This window comes from Periplaneta americana, chromosome 6 (genome assembly GCF_040183065.1).
Source record: "Periplaneta americana isolate PAMFEO1 chromosome 6, P.americana_PAMFEO1_priV1, whole genome shotgun sequence".
NCBI lineage: Eukaryota > Metazoa > Arthropoda > Insecta > Blattodea > Blattidae > Periplaneta > Periplaneta americana.
In genome coordinates, this window is record NC_091122.1 from 107,183,114 (window position 1) to 107,204,236 (window position 21,123).

The 21,123-nt window shown below is 36.4% G+C and overlaps 1 protein-coding gene and 1 long non-coding RNA gene across 3 annotated transcripts in view; one reads left to right on the plus strand and one right to left on the minus strand.

Moving 5' to 3' along the window:
- Positions 1 to 1,190: 1,190 nt before the first annotated feature.
- Positions 1,191 to 21,123, plus strand: part of LOC138701643 (solute carrier family 25 member 3-like) — an 88,193-nt gene continuing 68,260 nt past the window's right edge. The window contains exon 1 of one of the 2 annotated variants that reach the window (XM_069828750.1): positions 1,191 to 1,631. In XM_069828750.1, the coding sequence (XP_069684851.1) occupies positions 1,604 to 1,631 (28 nt within the window). In that variant the 5' untranslated portion in view covers positions 1,191 to 1,603. The remainder of the gene's footprint in view (positions 1,632 to 21,123) is intronic. The other variant, XM_069828749.1, reaches the window with a different exon arrangement.
- Positions 17,777 to 18,385, minus strand: LOC138702222 (uncharacterized). The gene is made up of 3 exons (XR_011332817.1): positions 18,289 to 18,385; positions 17,950 to 18,158; positions 17,777 to 17,802 (listed from the first exon to the last, which is right to left on the minus strand). It is a non-coding gene; the product is annotated as an uncharacterized lncRNA (long non-coding RNA).

Sequence of the window (21,123 nt, forward strand, 5' to 3'; positions counted from 1 at the left end):
TAATCTCATGAGATGTAAAGGTCTGTATAGACTACAGATCACATAAGTATAGACAGGGTAGCGTATTTATTTTCCTGGTATCTTAGCCAATGATGTAACTTTCTGATTGGTTCATGTGACCTCAAAACTAAAGCATAACTGGTGATCATCTTTGTTTGGGAAGAAAAGGACGGTGATAAACGTTTTGCTTCCTGACCAGTTTGAAGACAGAAAAATCCCACACTGTTAATGTATAATTGTATATGCTGTGCAAGGCAGGAGAAGTGAGTTGTCATGTTGCTTGGTTAAACCATTGCTTCAATGGGAAGATTTATAACTGGATTCAGCATTTCTGCTGAACAGTGAGTGCCTTGAGAAAATGAACTATTACATAATGATAATTGGCTGATCTCCTAAATTAAAACAACTTATCCTGTCTGTGCCAATGTCGGAATCAGCCCTAAAATAAATGGACCACGGATCTACATAGTCCCCGTTGTAAATTTCGATATTTTCCAAATTAAAGCCTTCACAAATCGGAGCCTTGGTTTTCGCGTAACGCCTTGGTTACTTCTAGATAAGCTTACTCAATTATCACTCGCCTAGTCCAATAGCTTGGATCCCTTATCTAGCGAGAACAGCGACGCCCTTTCTCCTTTCTCTCCACTCTCTCTGCCCAGACTTTTAATATCTTAAAGGCGATCCTATCCTGCTGTTGTCCAGTTGTACTGTTAATCGTGCTTGCAACATTCCTCCCATTCATGTGGGAGATATTAGGTTACATTCATTTCGGCATTTTCTTTTTAAAATTCTTAAGTTCCTTCAACGGGATGGTGAAAACGAAGTGAGATGAGGGACCAACAAGTTTGGAGCTTACGTAAGGTAGATTCTTTCTCACAGCCTCAAATTCCATTGCAAGGACGCGAATCGTGTGCCTTTTAATAATTTCCCCTCCCATTTTCCCTTCTTTTAATGCGTCATTCTACAAGGTTTGTGTCGTTTCATTATCTAATTACTGGGTACCGTGTACTCAGACTGCCTGTGGTAGTATTTATTTCATTTTTAAATCCATTCTAACCTAACCTAAAAATCACATACCATACCAGGAATAAAAAAAGTTTCATGCGATGCAAGGGATTTCACAAATCTGGCAATTTTTTTTAAAATTAATTCTTATAAATACTATTACTACGGGGTCTCTATAACACAGTCTAGTATATACAGTCACGAAGCTCAATACGTAGGGAATATGCATCCATAGACAGTTGCTAACCACTAGGATCGCTACTATCGCCTCATCACAGACAATGCGAAATAGTACCCTCAACTCAACAACTCAAGATTCGTGACCGTATATAGGCCTACTAGACTGTGGTGTTAATTTATTTACGATCTGGATCTCATTACGCCTCAGCAATCAATCGTGTTGATCTACATTTGTATCATCCAGTGGTATCATCAGACTTTTCTGAAAGCTTTCCCGCTAGAATCCATTGTATTCGTCTTCTTTTGTCTCCTGGCACAGAGGTGGCTCTGGTTTGGCGCGAAGCAGAGTTAATTGGCATTCATTGGCACAGTTTTGCTATCAGAAAGCCCTTCGAACGTGTGTTGTGTTAATAAGGTCATGAGTTCGACTTCTCTCGGGGCAAGAGGTATGTTTGATCGATAATCTTATCAAATATCATTAGTGTTATAATTATCGACATTGCGCTTGCAGTAATTCCTTGTACGATTACGTCATGATTTGATACCCGCTAGTTATTTTAACCCTTCTAGTATTCACATTATTTAAATGTAATTTAAGCTCCTTACATAACAGTCAATGTTTTATTAGAGATTACTTTAGATTTAAATACTCAGCATGATTTTGTCGCATCTTTAGCAGTCGCAACATAATTTTACAATATACCACGTTCGCAGTTCTAACCTCTTCTAATTTGTATCACGTGCTGATTATTTACCTGTTACAATGAAACCAGTACCGTTGTTATGTGTATCTTGTTATATCTTAAAGTCAGCGAAATTAACTGAGGTGACTCCTACAGGTCACAGTTCTTTTCTTTTGGTTGTTGTTTAGTCAACCTGTCCAAAGACAGGTCTGGACCACACAAGTGATACCAACAATGCATCACTCAAGAGGCAACTAGGCCAGGAGATAATGAGGTAGGATGGCCAGTTCCTTTCCCCCTCCATTGCATACATCGCTGGCTAGCTACATATTACAGAAATAATGTTTTGTAAATTGATGCCGAATGTCGATTTATGTGTATGTGTGTGTGTGTGTGTGTTTTATGGCATAAGCTGATATGTACAGATACGAAATTAAAATTTAGAGCGAGTCGTGATGCGAGTCCATCTGTATGTAGGCAACAATTTCGTACGACCACAGTCTAGTATATACAGTCACGAAGCTTGAGTTGTGAGGGTGCTAAATAGTACCCGCACAGGGTACTATTTCGCATTGTCTGTAATGAGGCGATATTAGCGATCCTAGTGGTTAGCAACTATCTATGGATGCATATTTACTACGTATTGAGCTTCGTGACTGTATATACTAGACTGTGGTACGACTGTCCACAAGTAGCATATCGTTGCTGTTCCTGCAATAACTCCTATATGACATATTTATCGATATTCAGATGTTTGATCTATTAAATAAATAGTGCTATAGCTAGGGTTGCCGGGTTTCCATCCCTCCCGTATTTCCCGGAATCTCCCGTATTTGCCCCTAATTCTTAACATTTTCCCGGCCCCCATATTATTCTTCTCTTCGAGCATTTTTCTCCCTTATTTTTGCATAGCCTAATGTAAAAATTTTTATTCAGAACATTTGATTTTGCCGTGAATGATAGATTATATGATGAATTTAGTTGTTCAAGAGATGCATTAACATGTGCAGTCTTTATAGAAAGTAATGCTTGCCAGAAATGGGTTTTAGTGCTCACCCGTCTAAAATCAAGCCGTGTTAATGTTGAAAAAAAAACTAGCTAGTTTTGTTCTAAACATAACAAGTAGTAATGCTCAAAGAGGGTGTTTCACCTCGTGAATAATAATTGGACAGATGTTCGAAACATGAGCACTACACATTTAATCAAATCAGAGCTGAAAAGTACAGTCCACTTCAACTATTACACGAGACAAAATCTGTCTCAAAATACTCTTAATTTAAGCCTAGCTGCCGAAGTGTAGAATAAAGTTGCTTTTTAAGTAACTGAACCGAATAATTTGCTATGTTATATGTGAAATTTTGTCGATCACGTAGTCTCCCATATTTTCTTTAAAAAAGTTGGCAACCCTAGATACAGCAAATAATAAAATCTCCTATATATAATTAAATTATAATTAATTAATGAACTAGTGGACTTACTCGTGTTAAATAATCATATTCAAGTGTTAAAAGTGGTGTACGCAAGGTTCAAAAATGAATTAAATTATATTTCTTTCTTTCGAAAATGTAAGAATCCACAGTCTATGTACCACTGCCATAGAATAAGGAAGCTCCAAATTGTATTTCCGTATCTGTACATTTTCCTTGTTTTACAGCAGAGCAGTTTTAAAATGTATTCTTTCAGGAAAAATCAGAGATCCATTAGAAGAAATAGGATATTTTTTATTAGTATTAGTGTTAGGTGCTAATGAGAGTAGACATACCATATTTTCCCATAACATTAAAACCAACATTTTTAACATATCTGAACAATAAAATATTTTTACCATAATTGTACATATCAGTTTCTGCCATAACACCACAGAAAAAAACAGCCCTGGGAATAAAGGGGAGGGGAAAAGGAAAGAAGATACTCCTGCCCATGCCCTTTCTGCTTCACCGCTTTAGAAACGAACACATAGTAAAGCCACAGTCTACTATATACAGTCGCGAAGCTTGAGGTGTTTTTTTGCAAATCTCGTGATAAAGCGTTCCAAGCGGTTAGCAACTAGAAACAATAGACTGTCCATGGTCGACTTTGGACTGTGTCGTATTTCTATCGAGTGCTAGCTCGTTGCGTATTTCACATTGATGCTTATTGCTTGTGAAATGTTCGTTATTGGTTATAATGAAAATGTTAATGGCTAAAATATAATAATTGGAATAATAATATGGGACAAGGTGGAGACGTTTGTAGTGCTATAAATTGTAGCAACAGTAAGAGAAAGAGGCCAGAGTTATCCTTTTTCCGATTTCCGAAAGATTCAGAAAGGTTCCTGGGTTTCCACAAGAATGCTGTGCAGAAACAAAACTGTTAATTTGAAGTTCTTTGTGACTGTTAGAATACATTATATCCTTAAATTTCACAATGAAATGTTTCAGTCTAACCGAAAGGACATTAGATACCGGTTAAGGTTCTGTCACTTGGGCTGCTAAATTTCCAGAGAAATAAAGGTTAGGTCTACTTTTTTTTCAGAGGATATATTTTTAATTGTAGCTATTAATATTGTTATTATTTTTATGTGTTATTTTACTAAAGACGTAGAAAAATTAAGTTTGTTTTAATGAAATTTATTGATCACGTTTTATTTTCAATTCTGGTGGGATTATTATTGCTTAGGCCTACTTTTTTCTTCAAAGGATATGTTTTTAATTATAGCTGTTAATTTTGTTTTTATTTTTATTTGCTGCTTTACTAGAGACGCAGAAAAAGTCTTACAATAAAATTTATTGATCACGTTTTATTTCCAATTCTGGTGTGATTATTATTGCTTAACCTCATCCCACTTTGTTAACTACGTAAGCATACACTACAAGTACCGGTACACGTAAGTTACTCCATTAATTCATATTTCCATTATTATTGTTGTAAAGAGAAATGCAAATTAATATTTATTGGTTTCATAGTTAATTATCGCTAATCTTGAATGAGTGAAGCTATTATAGTAAATTTCAGTTCGTTTTGCACAAACAAAAATTATATTAACTTATTTCTTGCAGGTATCTTCAAGTTTATGGTGGAATTTAATATACTTCATTAAAATAATACATTAACTTTATGCATTTAATATTTCAATAATGGAAGGAAGGTGTTAATTTTTCCAAAAGCACACGACAACGGAAGTGTAACATATTTTGTCGGCTGCTAGGAGAGAGATCTGCGATGATGAGGCGATAGTAGCGATCCTAGTGGTGGGCAACTACCCATGTTTGCATTTTTACTACATATTGAGCTTCGCGACTGTATATAGTAGACTGTGGTAAAGCACTGTGCATCGATGGTGGATTTTAGGCGACCAGCGAGAGCAGAAAGCATGCCTTATACAGAGATATCATTTTATTTTTACTAACATTTTCAATATTAACCTGGCTATATCTTTGGGTTAACGGTTGAGGACCGGAAACACCGTTTGCTACCCCCCTTCCACTACTGGAGTTCGATAATACTGGTGTAAAATACAAACAAATCACTTTAGTAGGTATAGGAGGGAAGAAAAATAGTTCATCCATTTACGTAAACTAGGAAAACTGTCGAAAATGATTTTTTGGTATCAATCAATCAATCAATCAATCAATCAATCAATCAATCAATCAATCAATCAATCAATCAATCAATCAATCAATCAATCAATCAATCAATCAATCAATCAATCAATCAATCAATCAATCAATCAATCAATCAATCAATCAATCAATCAATCAATCAATCAATCAATCAATCAATCAATCAATCAATCAATCAATCAATCAATCAATCAATCAATCGTTTATTAATGTCATGAGCAACAGTTTGTTGCAATATACATAAAATGTACTAAATTACAAAAGATATGCTCCTTGTGAAGCAGATTTTGTCATAAACTGTCCAAACTTGGTATTTAAGTTCCCAGATATGTAGTGAATAAAAATAGCTCAGGATTTTATGGCGAATACAATTTTAATATATATACATATAATATATATATATATATATATATATATATATATATATATATAGTATATATTTTTTTCAATTTCTTAATATATTTTTTTGTATTTTTAAGAAAAAAAAAATTATACAATATTTTCAAAATTCTAGAGGCTATCTAATGAATCTACATTGAAACCCAGGACTATTTAAAGAAGTATATGTGTGTGGTGAGCCTATTTACAAATCATGAGACCGAAAATAAATAAAATTGTTACGCAAGAGAATTTTTTAGTTACTTGCCTCCAAAAATGTAAAGCTGTCCGTAACTTGTGAACCATGAGAGCTACAAAGACAAATTTTTGTGAGTTCTTTAGTTATATTAATAAACATCTATGGTAAACATTTGAAAAGACTAACTTTTATAGTTTAGAATTTCGTAATTTCACTCATGGGTACTTAATAAACACAGCAGACCCAGTGGTGGACTAGAAAGGAGCTATTCTTTTACTATTAGCTCCTACTTCTTCTGTAAGACAATACATTTAATTAAAGCCATATGGGTACAAAATATAAATTAATCAAATTAAGAGACGTCGAGTAATGAGTCCAGCGGCGGATACATATATAGAGTCAATTCTTCAGCAGAATTAAGTACATTAATCGTAAAAATGGCTCCAAATCTTTAATTGATTAACATTCTAAGTACCGTATGTGGGAGGTTATATCCCTCCTGAAGAGATGGCTTTGCCCATACCCTGCGAGGTTGAAATCGTATTTCAATTGATTAACGCATGGCAAGAACAAGGCGAAGATGAGCTGAAAGACCATAGGAATCAGAATTGCAGACAAAAAATGGCGACTCCTTAACAAGACGCCACGTTTGGAAAGAACTTCAGCGTCATTCTGATTTTTTCAAATATTTAATTAATTCAATACCACATGGCTTGAAAGTTGTGACAGACTACAATGGTGACAGGATTAATTATTTAATAATATGTGTGTGGGGAGGATTGGGAAGTTAAATTATTGTTTAGTATGAAATTAAATTGAAGTGTCAGGAGTAACATATCTCTGTTGTGTTCATTCATTTCTGCTCTGTGGCTTTAAAGAGGCTTTCGTTCAGTTTTCTTTGCTTACTTAACACACTTATAACAACATATTCATATAATGAATAGTAATAGTATAAATGCAGTATGTCTACATATGAAACTGAAATTTGATTAATTTATTTCTATGGTTTAAATTTTATGGTCGTATAGAAGAAATTATACGCAAAGACTAACTCCTTTCCTACTGTCCACCACTGGGTCTTCCTTGTTTACTTATGAGCATTACTGCAGGCGTGTTCTGATTGGAGTGTAAGTGATCTGTTTACATTTTCCGACCATTTCTGAGCATGAGGATACTTAGAAGATTTGATTATATAAGAATTAAATAGTATAGGCGATGAAGGAGCCTGTATTATTACTATTATATTAGTGTGTCATATAGTCTTAATTACCTCTGATTGAGATTCTGGCTGATAATATGTAGGCAGTACATCTCACTTGACGATGTGTGTCAGAGGAAGAACAATTGTTTGTATACATCTGAAGTCTGATTAGTGGAATATGTAACTAATCGGCGATGTATGCAATGGAGAGGGAAAGGAACTGGCCACCCTATCCCATTATCTCCTTGTATAGTTGCCTCATAAGTGGTGCCGTGTTGGTATCACTTGTGAGGTTCAGACCTGTCTTCGGACAGTTGGCTAAACAACAACAATAGGCCTAATAAATAAGAATATATTAAGTCCTTAAATTATATTATAAAATATAAATTAGAAGAAATTAATGCATTTCCCATAAAAATGTTTTGATGAAATTTAGTAGATCAAAGGCCAGTATACAAAATTCATTTAATCTGTATTTTACAAAAAGAAAATATAGGGTGTTAAAAAAGTATCCAATATTTTAGGGGGTGATAGTATGCATCAAAACAAGAAACTGATGTCTAATATACATGGGTCCTAGAACACATACTTTCTGAGATCTGAACACTTGTTCATAAGAGGTGCTCAATGTGACGTCCATTCATGGCAATGCATTTCTCTGCCCTACAATACAGCAGACTACCAGATAATCATATGTAGTTGACATCCCTAGCATGGAATAATGATACGTCGCAAGGAATACTGAAAACAAAAATCAGGTTGCGGATATGAGATTTTCGTAATCAGCATGTGTAGACTGATGAAAATCCCTATGCAGTTGAAGAAACGAGGCATTAGCACCGATTCTCAGTCAACTTACGGGCAGGCGTTCTTGGTGATAGATTACTAGGGCCATACGTGCTACCACAGAGATTAACTGGGGATCGTTATTAGGATTTTCTTATTAATGTATTAAAATAAATTTGAAAGAGTGCGTAATTCCTTACGCCGAGGGGCAGAGGAATGCATTGCCATGAATGGACGTGACATTGAGCACCTCCTATGAACAAGTGTTCAAATCTAAAAAAGTGTGTGTTGTAGAACCCATGTTCATTCGTCATTATTTTCTTGTTTTGATGCATACTAGCACCTTCTAAAACATTGGACACTTTTTAACACTCTGTATATCACTGAATTTATTAACTTATACAAAGATTTGAACTTCCCTTTTACTGAAATTTACACAATGGAACCACAACAAATTGCCTTTGTGACAAAATGCAATTGAATGTGTCATCGAGAAAACAGCATATTAGGTTACTTCTGTGATTGGAGACAACCACATCAAAATGTGACGAGAATAGAGACTGGTGACATCCCTGTTCTAATAGGCATATGACGCGTTCTCCCTCTGCGGTCCGCCACAAAGCATGGTTTCCACAGGTCGATAGATGTCAGTACTGTATATTCAATTTGTAATAAAATCAGTGCAGAAAGTAATGGAATAAACATTATACGAAACTCACGTCACAGGACTTACTTATGGTTATTTTTAAATTATTACGTTTTCAGATGGCTATTTAGGTAGTTTCGTAATCTTTTGTTTTTGTAACAGGAAATTTTAAAAGATTGTGTTATTTGTGTTTCATATTAAATAATTATTAATGAATGAGAATTATTGGGTTATTTTACGACGCTGTATCAACATCTAGGTTATTTAGCGTCTGAATGATATGAAGGTGATAATGCCGGTGAAATGAGTCAGGGGTCCAGCACCGAAAGTTACCCAGCATTTGCTCATATTGGGTTGAGGGAAAACCCTGGAAAAAAACCTCAACCAGGTAACTTGCCCCGACCGGGATTCGAACCCGGGCCACCTGGTTTCGCAGCCAGACGCGCTGACCGTTACTCCACAGGTGTGGACAATGAATGAGAAGTAAAACATTTTAAGTTATGCTTTAATTAAGCGAAAATTATTTTTTGGTAATTTTTAATTACAAATTCAGATTAAGTAACTAAATATATATTTAGATATCTTCCTTCATCCGTTTAACCTCCCCTTGTAATGTCAACTTGTAGACCACTGCGGTGTAGGGGAGAGAAGGTACTGTATTGTCTCTGAATCCATGACTACATATTGTGGGCATCCCTGGATGTGGGATTGGCACAACGCAGAACCACTGCAGAGACATCACAGGACAATCACAAGACAACGGACAACCATTGCCTAAGCTTGGAATTAAGCCACCGATCGCTTGAACGGGCAGCACCGTACGCTACCTTTGAGTTGCCGCGACGACTTAATTACATTTAGGAATTTAAAGTAAAAATTGCAACATTCTTTGGCTTTTCAGAAATTAAGATACCTTTGCCACAGATTCCGTTATATAGCTTGATACTGGTAACATAATATTTTGTTAAGGAAGTGTTGGCATAATGGATACAGAGAGGCAGAGCTATAATGATTCTTTGACCTGGGCACTAGAAGGTCACGTGAACAGAACTATGCTCCGGCAGCTTTGGATTATTCCCAATTCATGTAGTCAGTTCATGAAAACAAATCCTATCAAATGAGTTTTCTGCAGTTAATCTTCCCTGATCCCTACTTTTCTTTAGCACATATATACACCCTGACATTTTAACACAGCACTAATTAATAAAACTATTCACTAGTCCAGCAACAATCCACATTGTAGTAGATTACAGCTTGCTTCGCGGGTTTCAGCACACCTGCCGCCTAGATAGCAGCACCTTTTTCTAAGAATCTGTTCCATAAAATGCTTTTTTTTTGTATTAATGTATGTAGAAAATAGACGTCACACGTTAAAATGAATGTCACCAAGTTAACACGTAACTTCTACTTTCTCATTGGTTGTTTACACAACATTAGTTTCTTTATTACGTATCGAAAGATAATACTGTTTATTATACCTTAAAATTTCCAATACATTTTAATTTCTATTAATTTATTAGGCCTAAATAAAAAAGCTAATTTTTATTGTTGATTTTGTTGATAGCAACACAGAGACGAAGCTTCTACATGAACATATTAACAACTTTATTGAACATACTTGAATTGAATATTAACCAAGAGCGCATTAAGTGTTCCACTAATATCTAATACTACACTGTCAAATCTCGAGAAATAACTTCGAAGGTAGAAGAAATTGTTTAGTGTCATACGCGAAATACACTGGCGGACAAAAAATTAGGGACATTTGAATTTTACTTTGTATTTTTAATGTCACCAATATGTTTTAAATGGTGATACGATTATGAACGTAATACAGACTGAAAACGAAAATGATTATGACTTCATACCACCAACAACAACATTAAAATCTAGGTTTGAACAACATTTTGCTTCTGCAGAGTGTTATAACAATGGGCATTATTGTTGGTAATTGTTGGTGTTATGAAGTCATGTTCATTTTCTTCTTTTTGTATAGTAAGATTATAATCTTATCAATCACTATTTAAAAAGTATTGGTGGCCTATTAAATACATTTACAAAGTAAAATTCAAATGTCCCAAATTTTTTGTCCGCCAGTGTATTACAGAATTTGGCTGCGCGAGTGAACAGACTTTGTTGCACAAATTCTTCCGTTTCCTGTTTAGTGGGTCTTGCCATGTGTTAAGAACTGTACAGACTTACATTTATGGAGGAAGACAATGCGTCATGAGTTGGTTCTGCGGAAGGGCAGATCTGTTCTCTTGTGATCCACTCTACACCAAAAGCGGTTGTCATGTTCACTTCCGTTGTAATAGAAATTCAAGAATTGACGCCCGCTGATTTATTCCCTCGCATCCCGCCGCTGTTCCCGTCATTTTCTGATGACACGTGAGGATGACGAGAACATACGGCTGCTTAAAGAGGAAACGAGGCGCGAGTAGTTTTCATGTTGGGCGAATCTGCCTTTCAGACATGTGAATAAATGAACGAACAAGTAAGTAAATGAACGAGCTCACCGCTGTAGTTATATGGATAAAATGCCCTTTTCTGAACCAAGCCTTCCGATGTTCGATTCTCGGTGTGGCCAATGGAAGATATTTGTCTTCCGTCCACAGGACTGGATGTTCATTTGTCGTCTTTTGATTGTCCTGTAAAGTGTCTGCAGTGTCCCTGTGTAATGCCGATCCCATGACCAGGGAGATATATAAAGTCTGTCCAACGAATGAATTATGAGATGTAAACACATGCAGACGGTCTTGAGATCTCTGACGCATCACACGTTTTATCCCAGCAAATAGTCCTAGCGAAATGTTTCCATTTTTTTATGTTTTTAATGTTCTTTTTGAATAAATATACAAAGAAAAAAGTTTTCCTTTTGCTTGTTGCCATATGAACAAGCTTATTGGTGTTTTTAAATGCGGTGTCATGAATATTTAACAGCGGCAAAGTGATACCACAGTCTAGTACAGGGCTGGGCACATTACATGATTCTGAGAAATGAGCGCTGTTTACTTTGAAGAGCAATTCTCCCGAGCAGTGTGACGCTTGTATACTGTACGTCACTCACTGTCAGTGCAGTGGTTGACTCTGTAGTAGGATGGCGAACATTGAAGATGAATCCGCGTGAGAAGCTGTATGTCAGAGACGAAAACCTAAATTATATTTTGAGATTGAACATGGCTACTTCATATGTTCCAAACATTTAACGGCTTCTACAAATAAAACGATCTCATAAGTCTTGGAAAACAAACGCATAGTTACTTTGGTTATTGAGTTTCAAGAAGTTTTGTTTCTATAGAAAATATTTATTGATTTCAGATCGATAGAAGTAAGATTTTGTTACAATAGTTTATTCATGCAAAAGTTTTCTTCTTGTGTTTCTGATTGAAATCCTTTATTACATATGTTTGTATTATTAATACCATTATGTAATTGTTAAAGTACTGTACATATAGATTGTGTAAACAAGCCTAATGATGATTTGTGTGTGTGGGTGCGTGCGTATGTGTATGTGTGTGTAGAGCGAAGTTTATTTCATTAAATTAATAAAAGTGTTATAAAGTCTGTACTGTACAATGGATTGATGTAATATCCTTATAAATTATATGTACTGACAGACTGAATGACTAGAACAACCGTGGCTCTTGTTATATTAATGCAGGGAAGGTAGCTGCAATGTGAGTCCGCCACTGCGTGAGCGTTCTGCTCAGGCTTGGAATTGCAGTGCCTTGCGGAGCGAGAGCAGCTCTGGCCGGCGAAACGGAGCCGCTCTCATGCCCTAGTATATACAGTCACGAAGCTCTATACGTAGTAAATATGCATCCATTGATAGTTGCTAACCACTAGGATCGCTAATATCGCCTCATTACAAACAATGCGAAATAGTACCGGCACAGTCAATTGTTCCTAGCACCCTCACAACTCAAGCTTCGTGACTGTATATACTGCTAAACTGTGGTGATACATTCCGGTTTGTAATTTTGTATTCTATGGTTTACAGTACAGTAAAACCTTGAATTACGGGTAACTTAGTTTGCGAGTGTTTTGCGAAACGAGTGAACAATGAGGTTAGGGGTTTGCCTGTCCAAAACCTGGGTGCACAGCGAACCTTAGTGTAGTCAGCCGATGTGAGTTTGGGAATGCTCCTAGCTTGAGGGTTAGCGCAATAGATCGTAACAGGTCGTAGTGCTGGGCCATAGTGCCCGTCTCCCATAAATTCCAATACATTTCCTATTAAACCTTGAATTTTTTTTTTCTAGAATCACAACCTGACACTTCCCTCATTTTGGACTTAGGTACATCTTTGTAGCGCGAGCTTGCATGAAAGCAGCCATTCTGATCTTTAAATTTTTATTAAGCTAGTGAAGTTACGGAAAGAGTATGCTACGCTTTTTCTTAGTGTATATTATGCCTACTGAAGAATAGAGGCATGCACTTGATTTCATTCATAGTTCGTAATATAAGTAGGCCTAATAGTAAAGTCTAAAATGGTCTCCTCTTATCAACCTATTACGGATGAAAGTATTTGCTACCGGTTTTTGTGCATATAAAATATAGGTTTTGCTATGAAAACGATTTAGAAAACATATTCTTCAACTTCATGCATACCACTCGTCTCGTTGTTCGTCACTGTGGTTAAGATTGTAGCATTCGCGGCAAGAAAGTGGGAATTTGCCTTTCACAGAAAATGGCTGAATATCTCTATCTTCTGTTTGCTTTTTGTTGTCTTACTGACGGTTCGCCATTGTAACCACAATATCGAGAAATTCCTCTCATTATGAATGCCTAATGATAAAAAATAAGAAGAAACATGTTCTAACAGCAAAGTAGTGGTAATCGTAGCGTGTTTATAAGCCAGGGGTCTAGTTGAAATCCCAGTCTGTCCACCCTTTGTGTTGCGCAAGCTAGTGGTCCAGGCAGAGAGATTTTCTCCGGGTACTCCGATTTTCCTGTGACATTCCAACAATTCCAGCATTATTCATTATGGGCCATATTCATAGACATTCTTAGCGCGGGCTTCCGGTGGATGATAAGCGAACTAACGTTTTTCGTATTCATAAACCAGTGTTAGCGATATGATATGATATGTATCCTGTACAAGTAATCACTCGCTAGCCGGGGCTAGTTTAGCACGCTCGTAGCGCGGGCTAACGAAATGTCTATGCATAGCACCCTATGGCCGGTATTCATAGTCAGTGACTTATTTGTTCAATAAATTTGACTTTGTTAAGTTATATTTATATGATTACGGTATTCATAGTCGGCTAATAAGTCGTACTTTGTTAAGTTTCATTAAATAAGTGTAACTTATGTGTATATAAATAAGTCGAACTTATTGGTATGAGAAATTGCAAGGCCATTGTCACAACAATGTAAATCAGACGGTCGTTCTTCTTTTGTCTCGAATTTCGTTTTTCTTTTGTCTCCAATTTCGTTTTTCTTTTGTCTCCAAATTTGTACATTATACATAGCGTCTGTAGGATAAAGTTGAAATGGAAGGGAAGAGAAAAAGGTAAACATTTTACTTCTCTAGAAAAGGAAGTATTAAAAGAAATTATCCTTAAATATTCCACGATCTTAGAGAATAAGAAGACAGATTCAGTATCTTCAAGACAAAAATACGAATGTTGGGTGAAGATTACTGAGGAATTTAATTCGTCCATAAATATTGTCGAACATGTAAGTACACCTTCTACAATATTTTCTTTGAATAAAGTATATTATTATAAATAAATAAATTATGAAGTTATTTTATGCGGAGTTGGGAATTTTATTGTAATTTCGTTATAATGATTCTAGAGAAATGAAAAACAACTGAGGAAACTATGGGCGAATATAAAATGCCATCAGCGTAATGTTTTGACGAAAGAACGTCAGGCAGCAATGGCTACAGGGGGTGGCCCACCAGTAATTGTGGAGGACATTGATCCAACTGTGGCCCAAATATCACCGCATATAATGGTCCACATTCCAGGAGCTATTGACTCCGATATGCTGGAGAGTGAACTAGAAGGTAAGTAGTGAATATCTATTTAGCATTTAATTTGCTTCTTAGCCTATTCATCTTTGATGAAAAGATGGAAGATAGTGTTAAGCAGCAAAAAGCGGTTGGGCTATAATTAAAAAAATGTCGTAGCGTAAATATGTACCTTTAGAATGGAAACTAGTTATTATTTATAATAAAAAAAATTATTCAATTATATTTACTTGAATTGAACCAGTAACAGATAACTAGGCCACTGGCATAGCTCAGTCAGCTTGCCTTCTGATCCGGAGTTGCGCTGCTACGTGGGTTCGAATCCCTCTTGGACTGACTACGTGATTGGGTTTTTCCAAGGTTTTCCCCAACTGTGAGGCAAATGTAAAAAAATCTATGGAGAATCCTCGGCTCATCTTGCAAAATACCATCTCGCTATCACCAATCCCATCGACGTTAAATAACCCAGTATTTGATACAGCGTCTTTAAATAACCAACTGAAAAAAACAGGTAACTAGATCCAACAAGTGATAGAATGAAGAAGAATATTCTATAGAACATAATGAGTGAGTTGACATGTTGTTTACATTACAGTTATGTTCGCAGAGGAAGTACAACTCGCAACAAAGCCTTCCGAGGATGTATCTCCTTCCACTGCTGGTCCAGCCAACTCGGTTGAAGCTGAATCTGAAACAGCAGAGATGGCAACTCCAACAGCATAATAGAAGCAGCAGCACCAAGGGTTCAAACAAGAAAGCACAGAAATGTAGTTTTCAAGGATCAAAGCGCTGCATTATTGCAGTTAGAAATAAAGAAGACAAAATTAGAACTGGAAACTGCAGAAATTATGTTGCGTGTGGCCAAGAAGAAAGAACAGCTGATAGATATTGAGCTAGCAAAAGCTCAAAGGTTGACATAGCTAGGCATAATGTGCAAGCGATTTCATTAGTAATAATAGTAATAATAATAATAATAATAATAATAATAATAATAATAATAATAATACGTGCTATCGTTTAAAAAATCATAACGTAAATATGTATCTTTAAATTTGAAGATAGTTATTGTTTATTAATAAATAAAACTGTCCAATCATATTTATATGAAGTCATCCGGTAACAATTAACTAGATCCTTTATCTTTATTATTATTACTGTATTATTATTATTATTATTATTATTATTATTATTATTATTATTATTATTATTATTATTCACAACAGCAAAATCACTTTAATTTAACATTCCTTGTTTATTATTTAACGTTACTTCTATAACCTATTAATTGTTTTATGTCAAAGTACACAATTACAATTCGTAACAACCAGTGGCGTGGTGTGGGTATTGCATGGGTATTACCGTCCCTTCTTTCGTGTTCAAGAGAAGAGGTTTTTCTATTAACATTAGGGATAGTTGAGATAATCTATTCTGCCCTTGAGTATCCCGCTGGTAGGTCCATAGTTTTGCATCAAGATCTGAAAAGTTTTTTTCATAAACATTTCTGCGAAGTTTGTATACCTCTCAGAATTAAAAACACTAGAAATTCCAGTTTGTCGATGCACACAATCTCCTACATCCATATAGGCAAGGGTAGTATGTGTACCACATTGAAATGTCGATCATATCCACAAGATGCTTTTAATTTTAAATTATTCGTAACAGGTGTGGGCTTGTCTTTATTTACAATTATTACTTTTTTTCCACGAAAGAGCGTGAACCGAAAGTGTTTTAAAAGATTCTTGACTGCACAATTACACTCACAGTTAGGCCTACTGGAAGAAGATCCCGACGCTGATATTTTTTTTATAATGGTAATACATTGACACCAACTCACCGAAATCTGACAATGTAATGTAAAACAGAATGCTAACAGAGTCACTGAATAATATGTGCTGCATTAATTAGATTCCCTGGTCTGTGGTGCGCTTGCGCATTTACCGTCAAGCTGAGTGGTAACTAACAGGGCCCCAGTATGCGTTACATTAACTCTGCTCTGCTTGCTTTAGGGCGACAAGAGACTACTGTATAACGTAGCATTTCCATTTCAGTTTAGTGCATGACATATTGTGACGCCCCGTAACTGATAACGAAAGGCGGGACAGAGAGGTAGGACACCTTACACTTTAAGATTGACCTGAAATACGCTAACGTAGTATGAATACAATGATACATTACATTATCTAGAGTAAACCGTACTTCCCAAGAGCCGATCTGCACTCTACCACAGATTCAAGCCAAATGACTTTATCCCCACTCCAATATGACCGGCAGAAGCACTTGGTTTCTGCGCACTTCGAAATGTTTGTTGCCGAGCTAGCAGCACTGTCTGCAGGGGTCAATGCCCTCCATCGAGTTGCTTGTTGCACTGTCCCTTGCCGTTAACAATGTTCGGCATTGATGTCGCAATGTCGCACACAGTCTACTGAACAGCGGCCAGCGAAAGTAGTGTCCTTTTGTATTATATTCAAATAATGTTAATGAATTATTAGAAGTAGTAAAAACTTCAATAAACCTATTTTGTTTAGTGGTGGTAACACTGGTCACATGTACGCCACGCCTCTGGAATTAGGTAGGCAATTATTGAACAATTTTGTTATTTATAAACTCCTTTAAATTGGAATTTCTGAGATTGTAGTAATCAGGCAATTTAATCAGTTATTGTTTCAAACTTCACAATATTTATTGTAGGCCTACTGTATAAGTTACAGAACGTCTCAATTTCAAATGTTTTCATAAAGTACATAAATGAATAAATATTTTACTTCAGTAAAATACAATGGGTGATTCTGTTACGAATGGAATTGCCTCAATATGAAAACTAATTGTGAAATGTATTTACATTTCATCATCATGCCTCCTGAACACTCGGTTAATCAGTTCCCTCCTGAAAGCCAAACCTCCCGGTTGCTGTACAGGTGGTGCAACAGGCACAGGTTCGTATGGGAGAATCATATCTGAGTCATCTTCTGGTAAGTTGTCGTTTATCTCCAAACTCAAATTGTGAAGCACTGCACAGGCAACAATTATATTTGGGGCATTCTCGAGTTTGGTTCTTAGACCAACCGAAAGACAAGGAAATCTCTTCTTCCATACTCCAAACATTCTCTCCACTACACATTTCGTCCTTTTGTGGGCTCTGTTGTACCTATAAATTTCAATTAATATATAAGTTAGACATAAACATACAGTAGGTGTTCAACAAGAAAGTTGGATATAAACATAGATAGTCAACGAGAATAGCAGGTCTCTCCTGTACTTCCCATTACATAGTCCATGTCCATATATTAAATACCTGTGGTCAGCTGGAGTGACAGGATTTAACAAGGGAGTAAGCAGAATTCTCTGGCAAGAGTACCCTGCGTCCCCTAGTAAACAACCGGTAAACTCTCCTTGAACGTAACGGACATAGAGCCGAGAGTTCTGGAATATTCGACTGTCGTGCTCACTTCCAGCCCAGCTGGATACAATGTCCAAGAATTGACCTTCAGGTCCGGCAACAGCCTAAACAGCAACATACAATAGCGATATAAAATAAATGAAGACTGCGATTTCTTAGTTAAGAATGTACTGGAAATAAGTGTGCTGTCTTAAGAAAGTGTTGAGTTATATAGCCTAATAATATTATTTTTACCTGTACATTCAAGGAGAAATAGTTTTTCCGGTTTCGAAATGATTCCGCGTGGTCTCCAAATTTTGTGTGGCAAAGACGGACATGCGTGCAGTCAATAGTACCGTCCACGCTAGGTATAACAGGGTTGTTGGGATTACCACCCCTTCCCAGTTCTTCAAAACGTAAACGATTCGTTGCTTTCTCTTGCTGCGTTAATGGCATTCTTATGTGATGGCGTATGTGTAATGCCAGAATCCTTGATACCCTGTTCACTACCCTTGAGACTGTCGATTGTGAAAGTGAACAGAGATCACCAATGACGATCTATAAGTAATATAAAAAGTAGTGTCAACTCCTTACATTTGGCAATTTATTTTAGTTTCATTATAAGAGCAAGAGGGCTTTGTTCTGTATTAATTTTATTAATGCTTAATATTTTAATTTAAATTGACTGGATCAGGAAATTTAACCTTACTAATAATCAAATTTCATGCACATTAATGGAATCTAACCCCACCCATATATTGAATACCTCACATGTTGCAGTTATGGCTATATTAATTTTAATAAAATGAAACTTACCTGAAAGCTTCCGGTGGCATAAAATCTCAAGCAAATGAGAAGTTGTAAAACTGGAGGAACTGGCAAACCTCGCTGGTTAGGTTTTGCAAGAGTTCTCTCTATTTTCGGAAGAATTAAATCCAAAACCGTCCTTTTGTGAAAACGAAACCTCCTCTTGAATCCAATGTCATTATAAAATTCAAAGGGGTTCATGACGTTTCTCAAATAACGCTTTGGAGCACGAATTTCTTGCAATTCATTGACTTCTTCAATCATTTCTTCAAACTCGTTATTCATTTTTAGGCTAAAACTGACATAAGTCAGGGGTTCCCTTGACTTGATAAAGTCTAACTTATTTCATAACATAAGTCGCACTTGAGTCACTACGAATTGCAATAAGTTCAACTTCTTGAAGTCAGACTTTGTAAAGTAAAGCTTATAAAATAAGAACGACTTATAATAAGTACGACTTATTTGGACCGAAATCTGCAATTGAGACGAGATTTAAGTTCGACTTATATATAAGTATGACTTATCTCGACTATGAATACCGGCCTATGAGTCTAATGTAAATGTATCACCTGTGGTTCACTCTGGATAGTCTCTGACGAACTAAGTGAGTCTCAACTAAGTGAGTCTCTGACGAACTAAGTGATCTACGCTTCTCGGCACTAGCGACATCTATGAACCTTGCTCATAGAGGTAGAGCGAATAACGGCAAGGTAGAACCCTGCCATTGCAAAAACAAAATTAATAATAATAATAATAATAATAATAATAATAATAATAATAATAATAATAATAATAATAATAATCTATGTATTGTGGGTCCCTATCACCACGGCATGGCGCGTCCTCAGGTTGCAGATAGAGGAGACGGCCTCCAGATATGGAGGGTAGCTGCGAATATATTGAATAAGCAGTCGTGGACAGCCGATAAGGGGTGGTCCTCCAACTTAGGGGTTGGGCGAAGGGCTAACAACCCATCACCGTAAAAAAACAGCTTGTTACGAATCCATACAACAAGCCTCGGAATGGAACTGATTCTCTGGCACGACCACAGCAAAGGAATGAGGTTATGAGATTTGGTACGTGGAACGTAACTAGTCTTCATAGAACAGGAGAGGTAACATTAGTAGCAAAGCAACTAGCTAGATGTAGAATAAACTTCGTGGGAGTACAAGAGGTTAGGTTAGATGGGAATGGCGTATTTTTGTATTATGGAGAAGGAAACAATAATCACCAATTAGGAACAGGATACTTTATTCATAAAATAATAAAATCACCAGTAAAAAAGGTAGAATTTATCAGTGACAGGTTATCATATTTAGTACTTAAGGCTAGATGGTGCGATATCGTAGTTATAAATGCTCACGCCCCTACAGAAGAGAAAGACGACGATATGAAGCAGGGCTGGGCACCGGGAGCGAATCCAAACTCTAGACGGGGACGCTTAATATTTATCTGTCACGGTATCAGCACTGCGCGATGTTCGGCGGGGAAGAAAGGGGTTGAAGATAAACCATATGGCTCCTCGTGAGAGAGTAGAATTCGCTCTCGGTGCCCAGCCCTGATATAAAGGATAGCTTCTATGAGGAATTGAAACATTCTTTTGATCAGTTATCTAGATATCACATGAAAATTTTATTGGGGGATTTCAACGCTAAAGTAGGACGGGAGGATATTTTTAAACCAACTATTGGAAAGGAGAGCCTACACGTAACTAGTAATGACAATGGAGTTAGGTTAGTCAACTTTGCGACATCAAAACATTTAATTGTGAAAAATACAACATTCCCCCATAAGGATATACATAAATATACTTGGACTTCTCCAGGTGGATTGACACACAACCAAATAGATCATATCTTGGTAGATAAAAGAAGGCACACTAGTATAGTAGACGTTCGAACTTTCAGAGGGGCAGACTGTAATTCTGACCATTATTTGGTAATTGGAGAATTAAGAGAAAGACTATCAGTAGCCAAGCGAGTAGAGCAACAAGTTAATGTTAGTAAATTCAATACTCTGAAATTAAAGGACGAACGAACTAAGCAACATTATCAGGACGAAATTTCGAATAGGTTTGCCACTTTAGAAAGTTCCGACGAAGTTGAGAAAGAATTAGATGTTAATAGCGTGTGGGAAAATGTCAGAGATAGTATCAAAATTGCAGCTGAGCAGAGCATAGGTTATTATGAAACGAAGAAAAAGAAACCGTGGTTTGATGAAGATTGTTGCATGGTAGTAGAAAGTAGGAAACAGGCAAAATTGAAATTCTTACAGGATCCAGTT